The sequence below is a fragment of the Meleagris gallopavo genome, chromosome 14 (genome assembly GCF_905368555.1).
Source record: "Meleagris gallopavo chromosome 14, MGAL_WU_HG_1.1, whole genome shotgun sequence".
Lineage (NCBI taxonomy): Eukaryota > Metazoa > Chordata > Aves > Galliformes > Phasianidae > Meleagris > Meleagris gallopavo.
This window is the reverse complement of record NC_139417.1, coordinates 1,268,836-1,291,350: the sequence shown is the minus strand read 5'-3', so window position 1 is coordinate 1,291,350 and position 22,515 is coordinate 1,268,836. Positions and strand designations below refer to the sequence as shown.

General features: G+C 43.9%; 2 protein-coding genes across 2 annotated transcripts in view; both read right to left on the bottom strand.

The window, feature by feature from the left end:
• STIMATE (STIM activating enhancer) overlaps window positions 1-6,013 on the bottom strand; it is a 30,216-nt gene extending 24,203 nt beyond the window's left edge. Inside the window, exon 1 of the mRNA XM_085235659.1 lies at window positions 5,724-6,013. Coding sequence (XP_085091785.1) covers window positions 5,724-5,883 — 160 coding nt within the window. The 5' untranslated portion in view covers window positions 5,884-6,013. The remainder of the gene's footprint in view (window positions 1-5,723) is intronic.
• Window positions 6,014-6,795: 782 nt separating this feature from the next.
• The window catches only part of SFMBT1 (Scm like with four mbt domains 1), a 64,812-nt gene continuing 49,092 nt past the window's right edge, over window positions 6,796-22,515 (bottom strand). Inside the window, exons 13-21 of the mRNA XM_085235625.1 lie at window positions 21,498-21,540; window positions 20,301-20,365; window positions 18,784-18,923; window positions 17,020-17,129; window positions 14,522-14,697; window positions 13,567-13,745; window positions 13,138-13,383; window positions 12,523-12,651; window positions 6,796-11,824 (exon numbers count right to left, since the gene is read on the bottom strand). Of these exons, the coding sequence (XP_085091751.1) occupies window positions 11,684-11,824; window positions 12,523-12,651; window positions 13,138-13,383; window positions 13,567-13,745; window positions 14,522-14,697; window positions 17,020-17,129; window positions 18,784-18,923; window positions 20,301-20,365; window positions 21,498-21,540 (1,229 nt within the window). The 3' untranslated portion in view covers window positions 6,796-11,683. The remainder of the gene's footprint in view (window positions 11,825-12,522; window positions 12,652-13,137; window positions 13,384-13,566; window positions 13,746-14,521; window positions 14,698-17,019; window positions 17,130-18,783; window positions 18,924-20,300; window positions 20,366-21,497; window positions 21,541-22,515) is intronic.

The following is a 22,515-nucleotide window of genomic DNA, read 5'->3' as shown; positions in this document are numbered from 1 at the left end:
TGAGAAGGTGAACATTTCCTGCCTGCAGACGTGAGGAGGCAGACGTGGTTCGCCACTTCATCAGCACCATCCACACAGATAAGATCTTGTCAGATACTTGCTTAAGTCTGCAAACTTCATTAACCATGAAATTAATATCACTACAGAGTGCAAAAATGCATGGTGTATTTGTGCAAATCAGCTCCTTACAAATTCAATTATAAAGCATTAGTCAAGAACATAAACTCATTATGCAGATTGCAGTTAGACAACTGCTAGCTAACAGTTCAGAAGTTAGTTCTGATTAAACACAGCTTTCAGTTTCTGGCTAATTTATCATTTTAATAATTTCCAAATGTCAACAAAATTGCACCCTTTTTTCTAAACATTTCATGATGTGAGCAACATGCATAATTATGCTCAGAACAATCTTATTATCTGGAGCATAATTATATCCATAGAATCACAGGATGGTTTGGGTTGGAAGGCACCTTTAAGATCGTGTAGTTCCAACCCCCTGCTGTAGGCAGGGACACCTCCCATAGCCCAGGTTGCTCACAGCCCCATCCAGCCTGGCCTGGAGAGCTTCCAGGGAGGGGAGGGAATCTACAGCCTTGTTGGGCAACCTGTTCCAGTGCCTCACCACCTTCTTTACCACAGTAAAGAATTTCTTCCTAATATCTAGTCTAAACCAGAATTCTCTCTTCCAGAACTGGATGCAACACTCCAGGTAGGGGCTCCCAAAAGCAGAGTAGAAGGGAGAATCACCTCCCTCAACTGGCTGGTCACACTTCTTGGGATGCAACACAGGATACAGTTGACCTTCTGGGCTGCAAGTGCGCACTGCTGGCTCATGTTGAGTCTTTCATCAACCAGCACTCCCAAATCCTTCTCCTCAGGGCTGCTCTCAAGCCATTCTCCTCCCAATCTGTATCTGTGCTTGCCCCAGCCCAGGTGTAGGACCTTGCATCTGGCCTTGTTGAACTTCATGAGGTTGGCATGGGCCCACATCTCCAACCTGACCAGGTCCCTCTGAATCCAGCAGCCAACTGAATAATATGAATCATGTAATGTGTTCAGAGCTAATGCGATAAGTTCCACACAACTGTTAATGGAAAGTTTGTTTAAAAAATTTGTTTAAAACAAACAAACAAACAAAAACACAAATTGTCTTTTTAAAACAAAAATACTGACACAGCATTTCCAGAAGACTTGCTGCATTTGGAGACGTGGAAATACTCAAGACCTGACATCATGAGGACATTAAGACAGCCAATAAGTTGATATTACAATCTATTCTGCACACAGAAATTTTTCTGCAGTATGTCCAAGTAAAGTAAAATCCAAGGTAACATAGCTTAAGTGGTGCTAAACATTATGAGAAGATTTCTCCTGTGTCCAGTGAATGCAGAGATGCACATTTAACTATGCCACAAAGCAAGAGTGCTCTTCTGTCTCCAGAAATCAGAAACATCTCCAAAATTGTTACCCCAAGGTTTCGTTCGGGGCTTCTTTCTTCCTAAGGGAAAAAAAATAACCAACTGAGCAGCTCCCGACACTGTCATTGCTTATTTCTGCACAGTGATGCATGGAGCAACATCTGTCTGTTTCTTGCAGAGCCTGCAATGGACAGAAGTACATATTTTAAAGAATACTACAATATTAGCATGGTAAGAGAAAGCAAGTCACTGACTTTTACCCACATGGCTGCTTTTTTTTTTTCTTTTTTTTTTTTTCTCGTTGTGGTTTTTAAAGCACCTCCCATTTTTTGTCTCCAACACCAATGAGGATGCCCCTGAAAGGACTGACGCTTTATTTAACTAAAACAAGAAACAACCACAGCAAGCAGCATCACCGCACGTGGGGACAGAAAGCTCCGCTCATCTCAATGCAGCTGGGCCGGCTGGGCGCAGCGCGGCCTCGGAGGGCCGTCAGACAGACGGACGGACGGACGGACGGACAGACGGACGGGGTCCCGCAGCGCCCGGAGCTGTCCGTGGTGCTTCCAGGCCGCGCCGCCCCCCGCCCTGGAGCAGAACGAGCCGCACTCCAGGAAGGCACGAGTCCTCTGGTGAGCGCACTGTGCACGTGAACTACGCGTTGAAAATGACGTAGGAGGAGCAGCTTGTGACAGACAGGTAAAGGGACCGGCAACAGGACTTTTCCCCACAGCTCTGTGCAGCTTTAGCCCATGAAAATGGTATCGTTTACAATGATACAGAATCACAGAGTCACTCCGGTTGGAAAAAACCTTAAAGATCAACAAGTCCTACCATGATCTGACCATCCTACCCTAACTAACAGCCCTCTGCTAAATCATGTCCCCGAGCATCACATCCAAATGGTTTTTAAACACATCCAGGGATGGTGACTCAACCACCTCCTGGGGAGCCGGGCTTAACAACCCTTCTGTAAAGAAGGGTTTCCTGATATCCAACCTAAACCTCCCTTGGCACAACTTGAGGCCATTTCCCTTCGTCCTGTCACCAGTGAGAAGAGACCAACCCCGCCCTCACTGCATTCACCTTTCAGGTACAGGAAGAGAGCCGTAAGTCTCCTCTCAGCCTCCTTTTCCCCACACTGAGCAGCCCCAGTTCCTTCAGTCTCTCCTCATAGGCCACATTCTCCAAGCCCTTCCCCAGCCTCGTCACCCTTCTCTGGCCCTGCTCCAGCACCTCCATGTCCTGAGGTGCCCAAAGCTGAACCCAGCACTCGAGGTGAGGCCTCAGCAGTGCTGAGTACAGGGCAGGATGATTTCCCTAGCCCTGCTCACCACACCATTCCTGATCTAAGCCAGGATGCCATTGGCCTTCTTGCCCACCTGGCACACTGCTGGCTCACATTCAGCTGACTGTCCATCCGCACACCAAGGCCCCTTTCCATCAGGCAGCTTTCAGCCACTCCTCCCCAAGCCTGGGGTTGTTGTGACCAAAAAGCAGGACCCGACACGTGGCCCTATTGAAACTCATACAGTTACCTCGGCCCATCGATCCAGTCTATCCAGGTCCCTCTGTAGTGCCTTTCTCCCCTCAGGCAGATCAACACCCCCTCCCAACAAACTACAATGATATGACACACGTGGGAATACTGTGCTGGCACATTTATCAATAAACCCTTAACTAGAGAATGCTCAGAAGGCATTTGGCACTTCTGGCAGAATACACTGTTATACAAAAACGTTTAAAATGAGCTTTGTGGCATCAGTAATAAAATCCAAAACTATTGCACCAAAAAATAAAAGCCAAGAAGCAAATATCATTTTAAACCAACATTGCTATGAAGTCAGGTAGGCATACTGTGACGCATTCTCTGAAGCTCCAATAGTTGCCTTGCTGGCTTGAAGCACAACCAACCACCCCTTATGGCAGTGGAAACCCATTAAGGCTTCCTGTTACCAAGTGGCTTGGCATCCATAAACTAGGCTAGAAAATTACACACACCTTAGGCAGGAGGACAAGAGCAGAATTAAGTAGCAGAATTCAAAAAAGCAGGCTAACAGACTTGGGAACTAGTGAGTGGGATCCAAAACACTCACCAGACCAAGATGATGTTCCAGAAAGAGGTAATTTTTAATTGGCAAATTCCCTTCTGTAGTGAATTACAGACCACAGCTAGCAGAGAAGCCACAGAAGTGCTCTACCCTGACTTCAGCACAACTCCTGCTGTAGGACAGATGCAGTGTTTGTGTGAAACCATCCCAGGGCAACTCTGGCTTCACACCCAGTTAAACTGAAGCACAGCAGTCAGAAACAGCACAGCAGGCTCTGGCACCACTGTGTTCACCACTTACTAGGGTAACACAGGAGGAGCTTACTGCTCTGGGATGTGGGCAGAGAGAGGGGTGACAAGGTGTGAAATCAGCAAACACAATTCTGGATTTCTCAGGCGTGTAAGAACAAATGCAAGCTACTCTTAGGCTATGGGAGTTAGGGAGCTAAATGGGAAGGAAGCTTGGGCTTGCTTTCCAGTGGCTGCTCCAGCAGCTCATAAGGTGCTGTCCCCATCACACCACTCCAGGTGGTGCCTGCCAACATCACAGGGACATCCTGGGGAGGCTGTGGTGGGACCCTGGAAGATAACATATGCTACTGGAGGAGAGCTGAGAGCGTGATGTCAGAGCAGCCAGGCAGGTGCACACACAAGAAGGTACCAAGCTGGAGTGACAAATACTAAGCAGTTTTGCCTTAGAACACTCCTTCAGTCACTTGTAGTCACATCCAGTAATGAGGTACAAAAAGTCCTGCTCACTACTATAAGCAGAAAAAATATTTATTTAGTAGAATGCAAGCACAGTAAGATCCACCTAGAAAAGGGCAAGCTGGGGTCACCTTCTGATATACCCATTTAACAAAACTTCTTGTTTATATGTCAAACTGACTATTTTTAAAGGAAAACTGCCTCTGTGCATAAAGAACAATTCCGGAATACATCTTGGTTGATGTTCTTTTCATTTCTTTTTCTACAAAAGGTTCTAGACCAGTAATGACAAAAGATCTCCTTCTAGGGTTCCCTTTTGAGGAAATTTAAGCAGCAGCCAGGCAACCACGTGCCCTCTGCTCCCTGGATTGCTACAGAGGGACACTGTACACAGCAGTTCGGCTCTGTGCCGAGGATTAATGTGACGTGGGCAGGCAGCCCACTGCTGACCCAACAGCTGTCGGCCACTTGTCCCTCAGCACTGCTACCTGTTATGCCCAATGGATGGAGGACTGCAGTGGGAGATGCTTCAGCCTGAAAGCAAACACATGGGTCTGCTCATTTCCTCACTGCTCTGGCCATGTGACCCAGCTTGGACTGTGCCATCCCTGCACTGGGGTCAGAGACAGCTATGAGGGTGCCGAGGTCATGCCTGCTCTCTTGTCCACAGCATGAAGTCCTGATTCTCTTTCCTATCAGATCTGGCATCATGGAGTATGGAGAAGGCCTACTTGACTAACTGAAGCAATTTTTAAAGATTTTGGAACAGCGGGCCAGACATTGTTTCGAATATGACAAAAAGAGCAGAAACAGCGAGGCAAAAGCAGGAGACCAAACAGAAGCAGCGCTTCCAGCACAACACAGCTCCTACCTGGACATGAGCCAACACTGTGTGGTTGCAGGAAGGGCAGCTGTGTTCTGGGCTGCATGAAAAAAGGGGTGGCCAGCAGGGAGAGGGAGGTTGTCAGAGAAAAGAAGGCTGTGGGGTGACCTCATTGCAGCCTTTCAGTACCTAAAGGGAGCCTCCAAACAGGAGGGGAATCAACTCTTTGAAAGGGCAGATAACTGCAGGACAAGGGGAAATGGTTTTAAGTTGAAGGAGGGAAGATTTAGGTTGGATGCCAGGGGAAAGTTCTTTACAGAGAGAGTGGTGAGGTGCTGGAACGGCTGCCCAGAGAGGCTGTGGATGCACTGTCCCTGGAGGTGTCCAAGGCCAGGTTGGATGCGCATCTCCCCCTAACTCTAACTCTACAGACAGCAGCACACACACGTGTTGAACGCATCCCGTTCTTCAGGAGGTTTTTTTTTGCTGCGGTGAAGCTGCAGGCGGCCCGACAGACCGACGCTCGCCGGCACGGCGCTGGGCACGGCGGAGATGGCGGCAGCACGCACAGCTGCACGGCGGAGCTGCGGAACGCAGCGCTGACGGACCGCCGGCCGAACCGCGACGGCACCGCGCTGCCCCGAAAGGCGTCACGGCGGCCCCAACGCCGACACGGACCCGCTCTCCAGCCGCCGCCCCGCCCCCCGGCCCGGCTGCCACTCACGCATGAGGATGCTGAAGGCCAGGACACCCAGGAGCCCCTGCAGGAAGATGCCGAAGCTGTCCATCAGGGCCCCGTTCTCGCAGCCGCGCTCGCCCGGCCCCGCTCCGGGCTGCGGGCTGAGAGCCGCGCCGAGGCTGCAGTTGGGCGGCGTCACCCCCATGGCCGGGCCCGGCCGCTGCCCGCCTCGGCGGCGCACGGCGGCGGCGGCGGCGGCGACGTCGCGACCGGCGGCCGAGGCCGCGCCCCCTCGCCCCGCTTCCTGCTCCCGGCGGCCCGCCCCGCTGCGTCACGGCGGGCGGGGCTCGGCCTGAGGCGCGGCCGCTCCGGGAGCGCGGGGCACGGCAGGGAAGCCCCGCCCGCGGGCGGCGGAGCTGCGGCTGCTCGGCGTTAAAGGCATCGGCGCCGGCCCGGTTCCGATCGCGACCGGACGGGACGCCGTGAGCCGGCACGCGCGAAAGAGTCCGCGAGGCTCGGCGCTGCTCCGCTCCGCTCCGAACCGGCGGCTCCTCGCGATGAAAGGCAGCGCTACGCCTCCTCTGCGCGACCTTCAGGATCCCGTGGAACACCGGTTCGCCCCTCAGGAGGCTCGAGACGGCCTGGAAGGGCGCGCAGAGGCTGCGGACGAGCGGGGCAGCGATGTGAACGCGGTCAGCGCTTCCCCCGGCCGCTCACTGGACGTGCCCTTGTAGTTCCCCCAACACCTCCTTAAGATGGAAAAATCACTCGCTGGGAAGCAGCGGCGTTAAGAACCAGACCCGTCCGTAACAGTTTAAATATCTTTTTTTTTTTTTTTTTAGTTTTCTTACAACCACTTAAAACCGTCATATACCACAAACTTATGTACATTATTTACAGACAAAACAAGCAAAATAGCCATCCAAAATATTTTTTAAAAAAGCCTCTGATTAAATTGTTACACCTGCTCCGACAACGGTGGGACTTCATACGCGTATCTTCTTGTTTGTGTTTCTCTTCTATTTAGTATTTCACTCTCACTGCATATACATATATATATTTATATATATTTAAAAGTTAAGGATAAAACAAGAAGCAGAAGGGACACGACACAATATGCATTTAAATCTTTGTTTAAGAATAAGCAGCTAATTAAAAAAGGCGAAATACAGGAAAAGTGCATCAGTTCCAATGAGTTAGTATAAGAAACAGGCCCAGATGTGGAGAGCAGGTGCCCCTTAGGGCCAAGTCTCCCCAAAGGCCTCTGATTGTCTACAAAGATTATTTTTAATTTATTTTAAACAGAAATAATAATAATAATAAAAGGAATCAAAGAGGTGCGGAGAAACATGATGCCTCCAGAAAAAATTATTTTTCCACAAGGTTTCTTGGAAACTGGTGTTCAACAACTTTTGGAGAGTGGGCAAGAACCATTTGTGCCCAGAATTCATTGTTCATTCACACGAGTTGAGCACGACTCGAGCAGCAGGCCTGTTCCTCTTGAACTGTGCAATGCTGGAGGACTTCTGCAGGCTGCGTGCCCACCGTCGTGCCGTCAGGGTGAGTTCTGTCAGTGCAAGACCTGCTCGCTCCCATGGCTTAAAGCTGAGCCAGGCACCGCTGGCTTTGCACCTAATGGGAACTTTGTCTTCCCATCAAAAAAATCCATCTTTATGGTCCGGTGCATTTCGGGACAAGTGATGCAACTCTGAAGAAGCGAGAGATGACCATGGAGACAAAGTGCCACTAAACGTGAGTTGTTTTCACTAGATTTCACACAGATTCTTGTCATCATTTAAAACAAACAAACACACACATAACAGTAGAGAGGCTTGCTGCACCAGATGTTCTCAAGTCCCCTTCCAGTCCTTCACCCATAAGGCTGCCTTTGAAAACAAGGCTATATGCATGCTTGGGCAAGTTCAGCAGCGCTCTGAAAGGCGGTTCAACACACAATCCCTTTAAAACGGAGCCTTCAGCCAACATCTGAGCCTCCTGACAGAGCCTATGTCTTTGTGCTTGCTTGTTGTTCAACAATTTCAGCTCACAGTAGGCAGTAACGGTCTGCCACCAAGTGACAGGACTGGTTAGGGAGTAGCTTTATATAGGATCGTCGTATTTTTGGCTTTCTGGTGAGGCTGCTTCATCTGAGAACCTCTTCTCTAGCAACAGGTTTGGTTCAAAAGTATTCAGTCTCCAATCTGAGCTTGACAGTTCTGAAGCCTATTCAATTACATTCAAAAATCTCCCGAGCCACCTCTCCTTTTGCCACGTTTTTGTACTTCATACAGAAGAATAGAGTGCTCACTCCAATCTACTGTAAATACATTTACACTTCTGTGGACTTAGCAGCTAAATACTTCCTTCCTCCTTTAAAGCATCATTAGAATCAAGAATAAACCCCAGCAGAGTTTAAAGCAACGACAAAATAATGCTGAAAGTTGTGAAGGAAAAAGTAATCCTAACTACTCTGAACTCTGTACTCAGTCCCAGGAGAAACTTCAGACATCCCCGGTGTTGTACACAACACAGTGAATTTCCTTTTCCTTCTGTCTTTCTCAAAGAGCAACTTGCAGAAGGGCTTAGTGCTGCACCTCCCCTCTTCTGGAAGGGTCACTTTCAGCATAAGGAGAACAGTAAGCTGCTCACGCCTCTGGGGATCATTCTCCCACATTAACCTTGCGTGACGTTTGTAGAGGTCAAACATTTCTCTTATGGGTTCCTTCTGCTGATTCTGCACACTGCAGAAACTCAACAGCAAAATACTGCTGCCCAGTGAGGCTAAGCTTAGCACAGTATGAGTGTGATGCAGAGGCACCATCAGGTTTCTAAAGCTATGACGTGCAAACCAAGGTTGTACAACACATACAAAAATCAGACAGACAAGAGCATAAGCCATCAATGGGTCAGTTAAGCAGCATCTCTGTTTGCCATCTGTATAAACAGTGCACCCAACAGAGGGCTCATTTTCTTGTAATGAAGCCATCTGTGAGATACCACTGCTTCCCTCCTGGACTTCAGCTTCATCATGTTTTGTGATGAATGGAAATGGTAGAGGACAGAAAAAACCTCTGAAGCCAAACTGAATTACTGAAGTTTCAGCAATTTCTGCTGGTAAAACACAGATGTAATCCTGAAGCCAAGGATTCGGGCATCAAGCTACCCAAAAACCCAGTTTTGAAGAAAAACAGCAGAATGTGAGCTGATTGAAGTCATATTGCTGCAAGAGGAACAAATATAAGGGCAGTTGTCTGCCACACAGAGAGAGAGAGAGAGAAAAACTTGAAACAGTTGTGTAGAATCACCATCCATCAAGATGCCCCAGGTATCCCTTTAAAATCCAGCAGTAAAAGAGTGCACCTTCTTCCAGGAAACAGAGTGTACAGTACCCGTGTGCAGCATAAAAACATTTCACAAATAATGAAAACATCCCTTTTGAAAATCACAACAAAAACAGATCCCATTGGGACCAGACTGTCAGTGCCTCCCAAAACAAGGCAGAAAAATCCAGCTTCTAAAACATGCCAAAGGTGACCAGTAAGTCTCCCTCTAACCTCTGAAAGTGACTGAATAAAAGAAGTATGACTTTTGTATTTATACCGTAGGTGCCATGTGAACAGGCTCACTAAGTTACCCTTTAAGCTCTGTTCTCTTCTGACAGCTACTCTGAAGAACATCTGTCTGGAAGTAACATCTCTTGGCCATGCAAGTGAATCTGCTGGGTACCAGCTTCTTTAACAACACAAGAGTTCTGGAATCCCAGAAGAATGACAAAAGCATCATCTTTCAGCCCAGAAGTTCTCTGCTGGTCAAATTTCTCAAGACAAGATGCTGACAGCAAAGCAACAAGGTTTCTTTCAAAAAACTTTTCCAGAATAATTAGTTCTCACTGAGCTTACAGTAAGGGAATGGGGCACAGGAGGATCACACAAAGAGCCAAAGCATCCTTTCATTGGCCACACACTTGGTGCAGGGAAGAAAAAGAGGACATTTTGTTTTCAATTTAGGTTGTTGCATGGAAAAAAAAATTCTGATGTTAGCACTTCTGTAAGTAGTTCTGCCTCAGTGAGGTAGTTATTCTAAGGGGCTCACAGCAAAATAAATCAAAAACAGTCATGCAGTTTTGCTTACTCACAACAGTTTTCATAGGTCGTCAGTCCCCTCAGCGTGTGTGGTGGATACAGACTGTGCAAACTCAGCTCCTAGTTTACAGCTCTTAGTTTAGAGATGACCTCTTCAATGAATCTACAGCTCCCAGCACCAGAATAACCTATCATTTTGGGCCCTGGACAAGCTCGAATTCATCCACTGATCAGAGTAACCACACAGAAGCAAGCAAAAGACCTAAAGACCCCGCAGTAAGCACCTTCCTCAACTGTCTTCGTATGCCAGGGTCTGTATGTGAAATGCATGTAAATGAACAGGAGAAAGTATCAGGGCTGCATGCTCCCTGACTTCACAAAGCTCCAGCCCACGCTCCTCCACATACTGGTGAGAGCAGGCAAAGTAAATGAATGCAAAGCACTGGAAGCCCAATCCTACTGTGAAGCAGATCTCAAGCCTGATGTGCAAATTCCCCACATCTTTAATGGAAAGTAAGTTAAGCCCTCTTACTTCAAGTGTGAAGCACAGGTCCACAGCAAGTGGGTGACTGGGTTTAATGCCTAAAATTAAAATCAGCAATTCACCCCATTGTGGGTCTACTGATGAAACTGGATGTCCCTCAGGTCCTTTTTCTTTTCCCTAGAAAAAGATCAAAAAGCCCTTCCCAAGCCTCCACGTTGTTGTCAAGTCTGATCCTGAGTAGCTGTAAGTAGGTAAAAATACAAAGTCATGCTTTAAGATAGTTTCCAGTATGCAAACACTGGCACAGAGCTATGTGCAGTCCTCACTGATCGCAGTTTTCTTAGTGTATTCTCCAGGAAGATGTGCAGGTAACAAAGCAAAAAGCTGCTGACAGGCTCTGTGAACATGGCCCAATTCCTTAAGAAAAGGGAAACAACTTCACAGAATTGGAAAGGGCAAAATAAAGAAAATATCTTTTATCTGAAAACCAAAATAAAAGAAAATGCAGAGGCACTTTCTCTCTCCTTCCTTCCCTCCCCCTCCCACCACAGTCCATCCGTAAGAGAAGCGCAAAATAATTATTTTCTGACACCTCAGAATAAAGTAACACCCAAGTTCAGCCCGCACAGGTTTCCACTTAAGCTCTGGAACAGAAGCTCTGTATGCTTACTCTGCTTTGTGTTTCTGGCATGCCTGCAGAAGACAGACTGCTGTGCAGCTATCTGTGAGTTGTCCACAAGTAGTTCCCTCCCTTTCTAGTTCACCATTTCTACTGTTCAGGCCACAGAGGTAGTAAAAACAAAACAAAACAAGACAAAACAAAAAACCAACAACAGAGACAAAAAAAACCCAAAACCAACCCTAAACAAAACAACAAACAAATCACACTCTTGCTATACTGTACATTCAGAACCTTGTGGTCACATTGCTGTCCTAACAATGAACAAATTCATCAAAATACTCAATATTAACAAACGAATGTGCACCAAGCACATTCCAAAGCCAGTGCTGTGGTAAAGCAAGTGTCCGTCCATGAGGAGGGATGGAGATTCTGTGAATCACCAGGAATATAGGAAGGTTACTTCTGGCAGCCTGCATGCGAACGTAAACAGGGTTCGTTTCTCCTTTTAAAGTTCTGTGCCAACAGAACTACTGAAATGTCACTTCCCACCAGAGGAGACTTTTCCGTAATCGTTAAAAAAGACATTAAAAAAAGGGAACCATAGAGCAAGAGACTATTGTGTTCCCAAGCTGGCAGCTGGTAGAGTAGCCCCTGTTTTTGCACTGGCATTTTCCTCCAGACGTTGTCTTTTCTCCAAAGTGAAAAATGGAGGTTGACTCATGCTCCTGGGTTGCCAGTTCAGCTTTATTTGGCTTTCCTTGATAGAGAGAAAGGAGCATGGTTGTGCTTCAAAGGTCTGCTTCAACTTGACTGCTTCTCAGTTAGCGAACTGCTGGTAAAAAGCAAGTTTAACCCTTTCAATGTGATGGCAAAGTTTAATAGCTGGCCCGAGTTTCAAGTCCATACACTCCTGAACGGTCGGCAGGGTCAGCAGCAGCAGTGCCTGGCCGTCAATTTCCTGTCAGAAGACAAAACCTCCATATTGACTTTGCATTTTTTCTCCCCATCTCCTTTCAGCTTTGACTTGCTGTAATTTCAGAATCATGACCATTTGTAAATTAGCAATTTCTTCTACTCTACTCCAGCTTAAAAACTTCCCTTTCTCACAACAAATTATCTCCTTTCTTAAGATGTCAGCTCAAATTCACTAGCTAAGAGACTGAACCTTACGAGATGCTATTTTTTTTTTTTTTAACATCTATCATAAACCATACTCAGCACCAGTTCCTGTACTAGGTATTTTTTATGGCAAGTTTTAATCAAGATGCATAATCTGACTCGTGTTTGTACTCCTGTTGCCATACTTCGACACAAAATACTTCATTTGCAGCGTACAACACAGCAAGTCAGTCTACAGAATGAATTACATCATTTGGAGACCTCAACACAAGAGGCAAAAGTCCAGAAAACTAGCTGCTGCCTTTGAAGTGCTGAGCGATACTCCACAGACTAAAATCTCTTCCACTAAGAATTTAGAAATCCGAACAATTGTGTCCATTAGCTTAAGTCTCTTCGGAATCTGCAGAAAGTTGTGCATGTTTTCTTTTTTTACCCCTCAAAAATCCGTCATGCAATTTAAACTCATTCCTTTTTATGATTCATTATAAAGGTCTAAGAATGAAGTAGCAGCTTCAGTGCTTTAACAGAAAATCATACCTGGTCGAGGAAAATTCTTGCCAGTGGTGCACAGTCAGTGGATTTGAGGAATCGCACGACGTCAGCCACGCTCCATTCCAGAGGGTTACTGTCCAGCTGCAACTTTTCGGCAACTTCAATCTTTATTTCCTAGACAAGCCACCCACCACAAAAAGAACTAAAATACTGTAGATGTCATGGACCAACAGTCCCACGCTCCAAATATTCATCTGCCCAATAAAGCCGTAATGAGAGCTCTCAGTTTTTCATACTCCTCGGTTAGCACAGACGTGCAGAACAGCACTGTGCTGCAGTTGGAGATCATATCCTTATTGTCAGTAAGGTAAATCTAAAATGAGGATTTCTCCAAGCCCCCGCTCAAGTTGAACCAAGGAGTGCCAACAGTTGAGAAGTGGAAAGCTCCCCATTCTATTTACAGCCACCTACAGTTTAGTCTTCATTACAATCCCGCAATACGATTGTAATAAAAATTACTTTTTAAAATATTCTGCAGTGTCTTCACAACATCCCTTATGGGATAATGGAGTATTTTAGAAAAACACACTGGTTAATACTTCCGAGATGTCTGTGCTTGCCCAGCGCTCAGCAAAGGCACAAATCTATGTTCAGAATTACCTTTGGTGAAGGAGGCTTATTTTCATCATCGGAAAAAGAAAAGGTCCTAAGCTTCCTCTTCCTCTTGTCTTGGTCCTGAGTCAGAGAATGAGACAGCTCACTCTGTGTAGGAGAGGATGACAGTGATTTTTTCTCTGATACCTCTGATTCCTCAAGCAATTCATCTTGCTGCTCGGATGTACTATCCTCACTCAGAGATTCTTCATCTACCTCGTCCTGGTCATCCTCCTCTTCTCCTCCACTGCCCTGGATGGTGGGGAAAAGAACACAGCAACAAAATAAAACGTGGGAAGATTAGGACAAAACTACATCAGTCACCCACTTGTCAGCTGTAACCTGAAGTTATAAGGAACTAACAGTTTCTTGTTTCAAATGAAGCTGGTCCACGATCACATACCATATCTGTTAAAGCTGTCGTCAGTCTCATACCTGGGGAGATCCAGCTGGAGTGTTATCCACTGAAGTAGAAGAACGTTTTTTCTTATGAACAAAAAAATGTTTTCGTTTCTTCCGTCTTTTATTTGGTTTCTTCATGGCTACTTCCAAGTTACTGTGGCCACCCGGAGGCCTACCTATCCGCTTGTTTTTCCGCTTTCCATAATAGTGTGCTACCAGGACAGAAGAAAGGAGCATCATGTTGAAATGCACCTTCAATGTCACTAGTTATGTTTGTCCATCATCAGGACTGGAAAACCAGTAGCAGGACATTTTTCCCAGTAGAAATCCCATTTCTGCAAAACTTCTGAATGAGTATATCTATATTTTCCTCTTCAATTTGGTTTAAGGAAGAAGAGTTACTAATATATTTTATTTGCCCAGTAACAGTAGATTTACTTCTTTAACTTTGAGAAATCCCAGATGATCACATTTTATTAAAAAAAAAAAAAAAAGTCATCAGCTACAGACTTCATCCACTGTCGGATGTCTCTTGTGATGTTTGTGCAGTTTTTAAACATGGCCTCAATGCACTGTTTGTTCTCACAATGTCAAATGGCTAAAAACATAAAAAACCTAAAAGCTAAGAAGAGGGCTTGAAAGTATTTTATTTTGTTCCACAACAGAATGGTAAAAACAATTACAATGCCACTTAAATTACAATATTAGAGCCAGTTCTTGTCCCAAAAGTTGTCTTAAGAAGATAAAACTTTAAGCTCACAATAAGTTAATGCACAGTTTTACCATTTAATATAAAGTTAATTTTTTCTGCCCTACACATTGGTGCATGGATATTTTGCAGGCCAGTGAGGGTAGCGCTCGAGCTTTTCCTTCTGTAAGCAAAGCAACGCACTTTGGATTCCTTTTGGAGCCAAAGCCAGAGCAAAAGCAAAATATAACACCCCTATATAACAGCCCCACCTCAGTTTGACAGCCACAGCCTACTCACTGTATTTAGTCTTTGTCAGGACAGAGCAGTTCTCTGAACACTTATCCAGCACCATCTGAGGGCCAAAAAGGTTCGGACAACATTCCAGCTTGATGCATGTTTTCCTGCAGAAATCTGCCACTCGATCTGCTGTCCTCACAACTTCCACAGTTGCACGGTAGCTCTTCCCTTTGTACCTAACATTGAAAATGTGGTCATAATTCAGGAATCCTGAAATACCCTCTGAGAAGACTATCCCAGAGCTCAGATAGTTTGTTTTCTTTGTTCACAGGGCTCTTTTTATGCGACCACACTGTGGCGTGGACAGCTTATCCCCAAAACCCAAGACTGACCATACTAATTTATGCCAGAATTCTGCCAAACAGGCTAATAAAAGGAATCAGCAGACAGCTTCTAGTGAGCCACTCTATGTGCATACTATGGCATATACTGTCGCATTTCCAATCAGCTTTCATCTAATTGCTGCAGAATTTGTCAGGACAGTCACTTGCCATAACTCCACATAGTGCTCTTGTTTGAATTCAAAGTAAGAAATATCAATTTCTTTTTCTTTATCAGCCTTGCAGCAACACTGAGAGAGCAGCACAGTGAGTTATCTGCCATCTCATGCAGCATTCCTGCTCCCAGTCCAGCTATTGGCAAATGCTGATATGTCTTAGGAATGTCTCGGGCCTACAAATAGCTAGGTGATACACTGAAGAAGAGTGTTATATCATCATACTGCAGACATCCTAGCTCTCACCGTGGTGACAAAAGAAGCACGCAGCAACTTCAATGAAACAAAAGATTTTTTTCTACTTCAGCCACATCTTTTATTTGCATTAACTTTTAAATGATCTTCCTATTATCCAAAGCCAAATACAAAGCAATCCTTCAGTGTATGGAAAAATGCCCTTTTACACACAAAAATCAATCCAGCAAAATGATTACTGATATATTCAAAACCATATAGTAAAGTCTGTGCTACTGCACACTGGGAAAATCTACTCTTTAGTACACAAATACAGAGACTTAATTACAAAGCTACTGCTAGAGTGTAAGAGAAGACCTGGATATATACAAATACGATCATTGTTTTTTTCCTAGCTACACACTAGCAAAGAAGCTCAAACCCAAAAGAGTCAACAGGAAAACTAGGGAGCACTTTGGGTAGGCTACTGTAGAAAGACTTCCATGCCAGACCATTTCAGAGTGCTGCTACAACTTAACTTCAGAGAACTCATCTCCCACTGAGAAATGTGTGGAAATGCAATGGAAGCCTGCTAAACTTTCAAAGTAGTATGTACTTTTGCTTTCAAATAGTGACATTTACCTTCAGGTATTAAGTAGCTCAAGCTTCATGTTCTAGTCTGCTAGTGGATATGCTGTGTTGTACCAGCACCACACCAATAACTGCTTACATGCCAACAAAGAGCACATTTGGCACATTAAGGAACATTAAATTCTGATGCACTTTGACAGACATTCACAAAGGACTTTATGAAGATTTGGAACTGTAGTTTACAGCATGTAAAGATTCTGGCAGACAATTTTCTCATCTCTGAGATGAGTGCACCCTCAGCAAGTTTGCAGACAACACCAAGCTGAGCAGAGCAGTTGGTACGTCTGAAGGAAGGGATGCCATCCAGAGGGAACCTGAACAGGCTTGGAAATTGGGCTCACCAAATGAGGTTCAACAAAGCCAAGTGCAAGGTGCTTCATTTGGGTTGGGGCAATGCCAGATATGTGTACAGACTGAGGGAGGAAACTCGTTGAGAGCAGCTCTATGGAGAAGGACTTGGGTGTCCTGGTAGACAAAAGACTTTACATGAGCCATCAGTGTGCACTTCCAGTTCAAACACCAACACTGTGCTGGGCTGCATCAAAAGAGGGTGACAACAGGCAGGAAGGGGACTGTGCCTCTCTGCTCTGCCCTCAGGAGGCCCCATATGGAGCTCTGTGTCCAGGCCTGGGGAAAAATGTGGAGCTTTTAGAGCAGGTCCGGATGAGGACCGTGAAGATGATCAGAGGTCTAGAGTCCCTCCTCTACAAAGACAAGCTGAGGGAGCTGAGCTTATTTAGTGTGGAGAGCTGGGGAGACCCGATAGTGCTCTTTCAGTAGTTAAAGGGAGCTTACAAATGAGAGGGAAGTCAACTTTGGGTTGCTTTATCTATGGGGGATCAAGAGGGACTGGTTTTAAACTAAAAGAGGGGAGATTTAGATTAGATGTTGGGGAAATTTTTCTCCGAGAGAGTGGTGAGGTGCTGGAACAGACTGCCCAGAGAAGCTGTGGATGCCCCATCCTTGGAGGTGTTCAAGGTCAGGCTGGATGGAGCTTTGGGCAGCCTGGTCTTGTGGCAACGCTGCCCAGAGCAGAGGGGATGGAACTAGATGATCTTTGAGATCCCTTCCAACCCAAGCCATTCTGTGATTCAATGAAATATCAGAAGTTAAAGCACAGACTGCACAGAAAACTGTTATTAGGATCAACTGAGTGGGGAATGGGACAAGTATTTACTTGGCTTTTAGGGTCTCTCCATGCCCATGCCATGCAGCTTCTTCATCCAACTGCAGCTCTCGCAGGACACGGCTGGGTTTGTACGCTGCATTGATCAATAAAGTGAGAACCTATAGAAGGGAGGAAGAGGACAAACTGTGTTTAGACTCTTTGTACAATAAATCTTTTTAAAGTGTTAGGGTAGAATAGGAGATCACTTCTATTCATCTGAATTATCCAGCATCAAAGAACTCATTCACAAGCAGGATTACAGATACAGCCAAAATGAAAACTGAGAGCAGTCAACACTTCAGACCTTGCCAAACCTTCAGAATTTGTCTGCAGAGTCACGAGTGTATCTAGCAACTTCCCAGTCAGCGCCTTTGAATTAAGTATCACTAAATTAAACTGCAGGGCTGAATACTGCAAAACTTGCACAACTTTCGGTAAATCTGAGTCTTAGAGACTTGTTCAGCATGTGAAGATATGCCTACAAACGCTGCAGGGCTTTGCTGCCTGCCAACCTTCTGCTTGCCACAAAATCTTACTCCAGAATCTTAAGCTCTCTTCTTTCTTGGCTTTTGAGAATGAAGATAGGGCCTGTACTCTAACAAAATGAGAATTTCTCTAGTGCTGTGAAATAAGGAACTCAAAGCTCTGAAGAATCTCAAGTTAGTGGGGATAGCACAAAGTCTGCATTCAGAGAGGTCTATTAGCAGATTTGCTCAAATACAGCCTATATCTTAAAATCAGATCCTCCCCCCCCTCAATTCAGAGACGTGCATTTTTCTCCCCAGTCCTGGGAGTCTCTCTACCCATTATGCATTTGACTAGGTATGAGCAAACTTCATCCAGTGAGCAAGTACTTGAACAAGCAGAGCAGAGGATATAGGCCTGCCTACAAACTTGCAATTTGTGTGCCCCCAAGTGCTGATGGATCAGGAACATGTTTTTTTAAAAAAGGTGATGTGCAGATAAATGATTTTAACAACTTTATGAGCATGCCAAAAGACAGGCTTTCATTTTCAAGTCAAATATTTGGAGATCAAAACGAGGGCAAACATCTTACTCGAATGTCCACCACGCTGTGTGCTTGTATGACACACAGTTACACCTTAGGAAACACGCAACCTCTCAGCTCAGATAATCACCATCCCATGACCTTTTTGGAGATTTTGAAAAAAATAATTACTATATTAGGGTATCTGTAAATTTTCTGCAAAGTGCTCTTAAGCATTAATAAATGGTCTTTTCCTCCTTTCTCCCCTCCCTTAGTTATGTTAGAAAGCAAATCCGTGATTTAATCTGATCTTTGTAGATTATATCCAATTTAAATACACCATAAAACAAAGAACTCCTTACATTTCCCTGTTACTGAAAATACATACTTTTTCATTTCTGCTAAGAAAAACTGTATTTCCTCTGTCCTCATATCAATGGTGTAAACTGTAAAGGAAAACTTTTGGGCTTATCTGAAGCTAAAAGCTGTTAATGAGAATTGAAGCATTCACTACAGCTGTAAGATACTAACTCCTCTGGTTGTGGTAATTAGAGTTTACTAAGAGTTAGCAGTTGAAGGCTGACTTTAATTCAGATACATGGGAGGGTTTTACTCTTTCCAACTATTCACAAAACGATCCACAGTTTGTACATCTTTCCATTAAAAACCTGTTTGCTCATCAGCAGTTTATGAACTCCTTAAACATATTAATTATCCATCCATAATTAGAGAGGCACTCTAGATTTTATGATGTTCTGCAGATCCACCACGTGCATCCAGCTCACCTCTTTCAGAACGAGAACACAGTTCCCAGGTCCCACAGACTGAGGAAGCTCTGCAATCCTGCCCTTGTTAAGGTAAGGCCCTGAGAAGCACCGGTGGTTGAAGTAGATCTTTGGGCAGCAATACTTTCCATTAATTACCACTGAGAAAGGAGAAAACTAAGTTTTAAATCACACGGCACAATCTCCCCAACAAAGAATTATTTCTTTGCAATGCTTAATATTTTGGGGAAAAAAAAAAACAAAAAAAACAAAAAAACATTTGAATGTTCTTGAATGACCTGAATTTGGGCAAATTCAGGTGCTACATTTGCAATCTCAGCACCAGTCATTCATGTTGCTAAAAGCACTGTTCATACTTTACACGCATACTAGCAAACTGAAGAACAGCTGGAAATAAAGCCTGTCATGTTTTGGAAAAAAAACATTTCTTCCAGCAAGCCTGATGTGTTGTGGTATCACATCAGTGAGTGCAGTCAGAAAGGCATCCACAAAGCACACCCTAACTCAGTAATTACAGACAATTTTTCCACTCAAGTAATTATCTGTCCCCAGGATTTCTCCACCACAGAAACTGGCAAGGCTTTTCTGCACTTTTCATTCTAAACTGTACTACTGGTTGCTTTCTTTTCACTCAGTCAAACCAAAGTGTATCAACTGATGAAGTGACCTCCAGTGAAATGACATCAAGTTTGTTAAGCCTGCTAAGTTCACAATTTAAATTCTGGGTATTGTGTATTGTAAGATATTTACATATCTAAAATTGTTTTACTCTAGGAATGTTGTAGTATTTTTGATTGAGCAACACTATCACTGAAAGATCTTAAACTGGAAAATAAATAAATGAAGTCAAATTTACATGATGACTCTATTAAAAACCAATTAAAATGCTAAGCAAGCACGGATCATTTCAATAGAGCTGCGTTTGGTGCAGCTTCAGATGTTCATTTCACTATACAGAAAACAGCAGAAGAGGCATTTTGTTGCCAAACAAATAGATCTGCATGACTGTTTCACCAGCAGATGTACTTATTCATCATATTCATTTGTAACAGTTTAGAAAATTATTAGATTTCACCATCTGGCACGCAACAGAGTTTACCATTTGAATTGCCTCTGTTTATTATGATGACAAAGTTATCGTAAAAAACAAGAGAAACCTGCTTTTCAAAGCTAGAATTTAAGTCAAGAGTACAGATTTAGCAGGCCTATTATGATTTTCCCAGTGTTACTGAACACAGCAGGTGACAATAAAAAAATAATCTGCATGGGTGACAGCAGGCTCCACACATTCTGTTGCAGAGGGAAGTTCTCATGTAAAACATCAGACTTCCAGGTTTAATGCACATTTCAATTGCAGGTCACAGAGCTAACTGCACGGTTTTGTCCATTTCATTCTTTCCTGATGTCCAACAAACAGTCAAGGATGGAAATCTTAAAACCTTTTCCTCCTCTTTTGGCTGTCGTGACAGAAGACCGTTGGGTTTTATTTTTGTTAGCCTGCCCTCCCTGATCAATACCTGAATCTGAAGAGTTCAGTTCCTGATTCTTTAGTCCATCATGAACTGTCCTTGAAGACAAAATTCTGAAATGGAAAGAAAGCTGTTAGCAACAGGGACAGATGGTCAGGACGACACCCCTCAGCTGCTAAAACTCCAACGCTAAAAGCCAAAATATTTCTCGCTCTAGCTTTATTGATCTGCTTTTTACATATTCCACATTTGATAACATTCCTCACCTCATCTTTTCTTTACTTAAACGTACAAAATCAACTGATTTCAATTCAGGAAGGACTGCTGCACTGCTACAGCTAGCAGCAATCATCTCTTCCTCGAAACATGGGCAAGCATGCTGATAATCACAGTGCATAAAGCAAGCAGACGTAGTTTACATTTTCTACTTCCTTTAACTTCATTCATACAGTAAAACAATGCATAGTCTTACATTTTGAAAAAGAGGATTTTAAACAAAATCTGATCAAAATGAGTCAAGCACTCCGGTAAGAATCCCAATTACAAAAACATGGACAGTCTGCTCAGTATTTTAGGAACAATGAAAACACCAACAGGGCTGCTGACAGATCTGGTGTTTGTAAAGCTCTAAGTCAATAAAGCCAACTGTCAGGCATTCTACTGAGCAGTTTTGAACAGTTTTGGTCCTGTACATCTAATATTGCCTTCTTGAATTTATTTTGTTCCACTTACTGAGTGACAGTATTCACACTAAAAACAAACCCTCCGTAGAACTGTGCATGTTCACATTACAGAAGCTATATTATTTGAAAGGAGAATACAACCAAAAGGGAACTGAAAAGTATTCTAGTTATCTTTTTAATTACCGTTAAGAAAGCTTCAAGCACACAATTTTAAATTCACATTGTTAAGATCAGGCTAGTTTTTCTTAAATGCATTCCAAAACTCACAGATACTGCAATCTTTTAAAAGTGATAGAGCAATAATTTCAAGACCAGATCTTCAGTGACTTCACCTATCCAGTAAGTTGAGTTGTGCTAGCATTGTTAAAAAATAAAGCCCATGCTTTCTATATCCAACTATGGCAGTGGAAGAGGTCTTTTCCAACATTACCAAGAACTGCAGCATTACAGATTGTGGAATCTCTCTGCCCTCAGCATAGCCTTAGTCTCCCCTGAGACAACATCATTTACTAATTAGAAGAAAACAAAACTAAACACAAACTAACCCAACACTGTTACTTACTGCTTCTCTGGTTGAACTACTGCAATCTTTTTCTGTTTATTTACTGAAAGAAAGGAGAAGAAAATAAATTCCACAAAGCAAAGAAGGCAAGCAAATAATGTTTTCACTACAGTAGATTTATTAGATACCTTTCCTTGAAGTTATATGCTATTTTTAAGTTCTGCTGTTCAAAAGGCCTTCTTGTTGTTTTTAATGCTTAAATCTACACTCCTGCCCCCCAACCAACAGATAAACCTCCCTTTCATTATTTCGATACTAATCTTGGACACCAGTGTTCATGCTCTGTCTATACTGGCTCTTACAATTAGCTAACACTATTACAATGGTAATAATAATAGGGTAATGAAACATGTGCCTCATGAGCTATTTCAGGCGTTGTTCCCAGCAAATAGCTGGATTTTTCCAAAAAGAATCTTTTTTCTAATTATGTTCCTTCTTCCTCCCCTGCTCTTGGCATTTCAGACACTTCCCAGATGAGTTTCTCCTGCTCTGACTTGCAGTAAATGACAGCTCATTCCAATCTTACGATTTTACAACTTCACTTAATAGACATTCTTCAGTTTTCCCATCTTCCATTTAGCTTTAATAAACAGAACTCATTAACCATTTGAGAGAAGATACTCTTACGTTACTAGCATAATTGGAACAGATAGCATTTACTTTTCAACATTTTATCATTAAGGGGTCATGACCAGCTGGCAGATTTACAAAGCCAGTCCTCCTCAATTTAACTCCCAAATGTCTACCTACTCAACACTGTTTTACTAAGGCATTAATTTTGTTTGTATAAAGTCAATATCAGACTCAGCCAGACATGTGGCAAGAACAGCTCATACAGATGTATGTGCATGTCAAGTGTGTGCATGCATGCATGCTTTTGTATGATTTCTTTCCTGTGGTTAATGCATTGTTTTCAAGCCCTCTTCCAGCCTGCGAGGGTCACAGAATAACACTGTCTGTTTTGGAATTATTGCATGGATTCCAGTTCCACTGAAGTATTTCTCACAGCTGGACCACA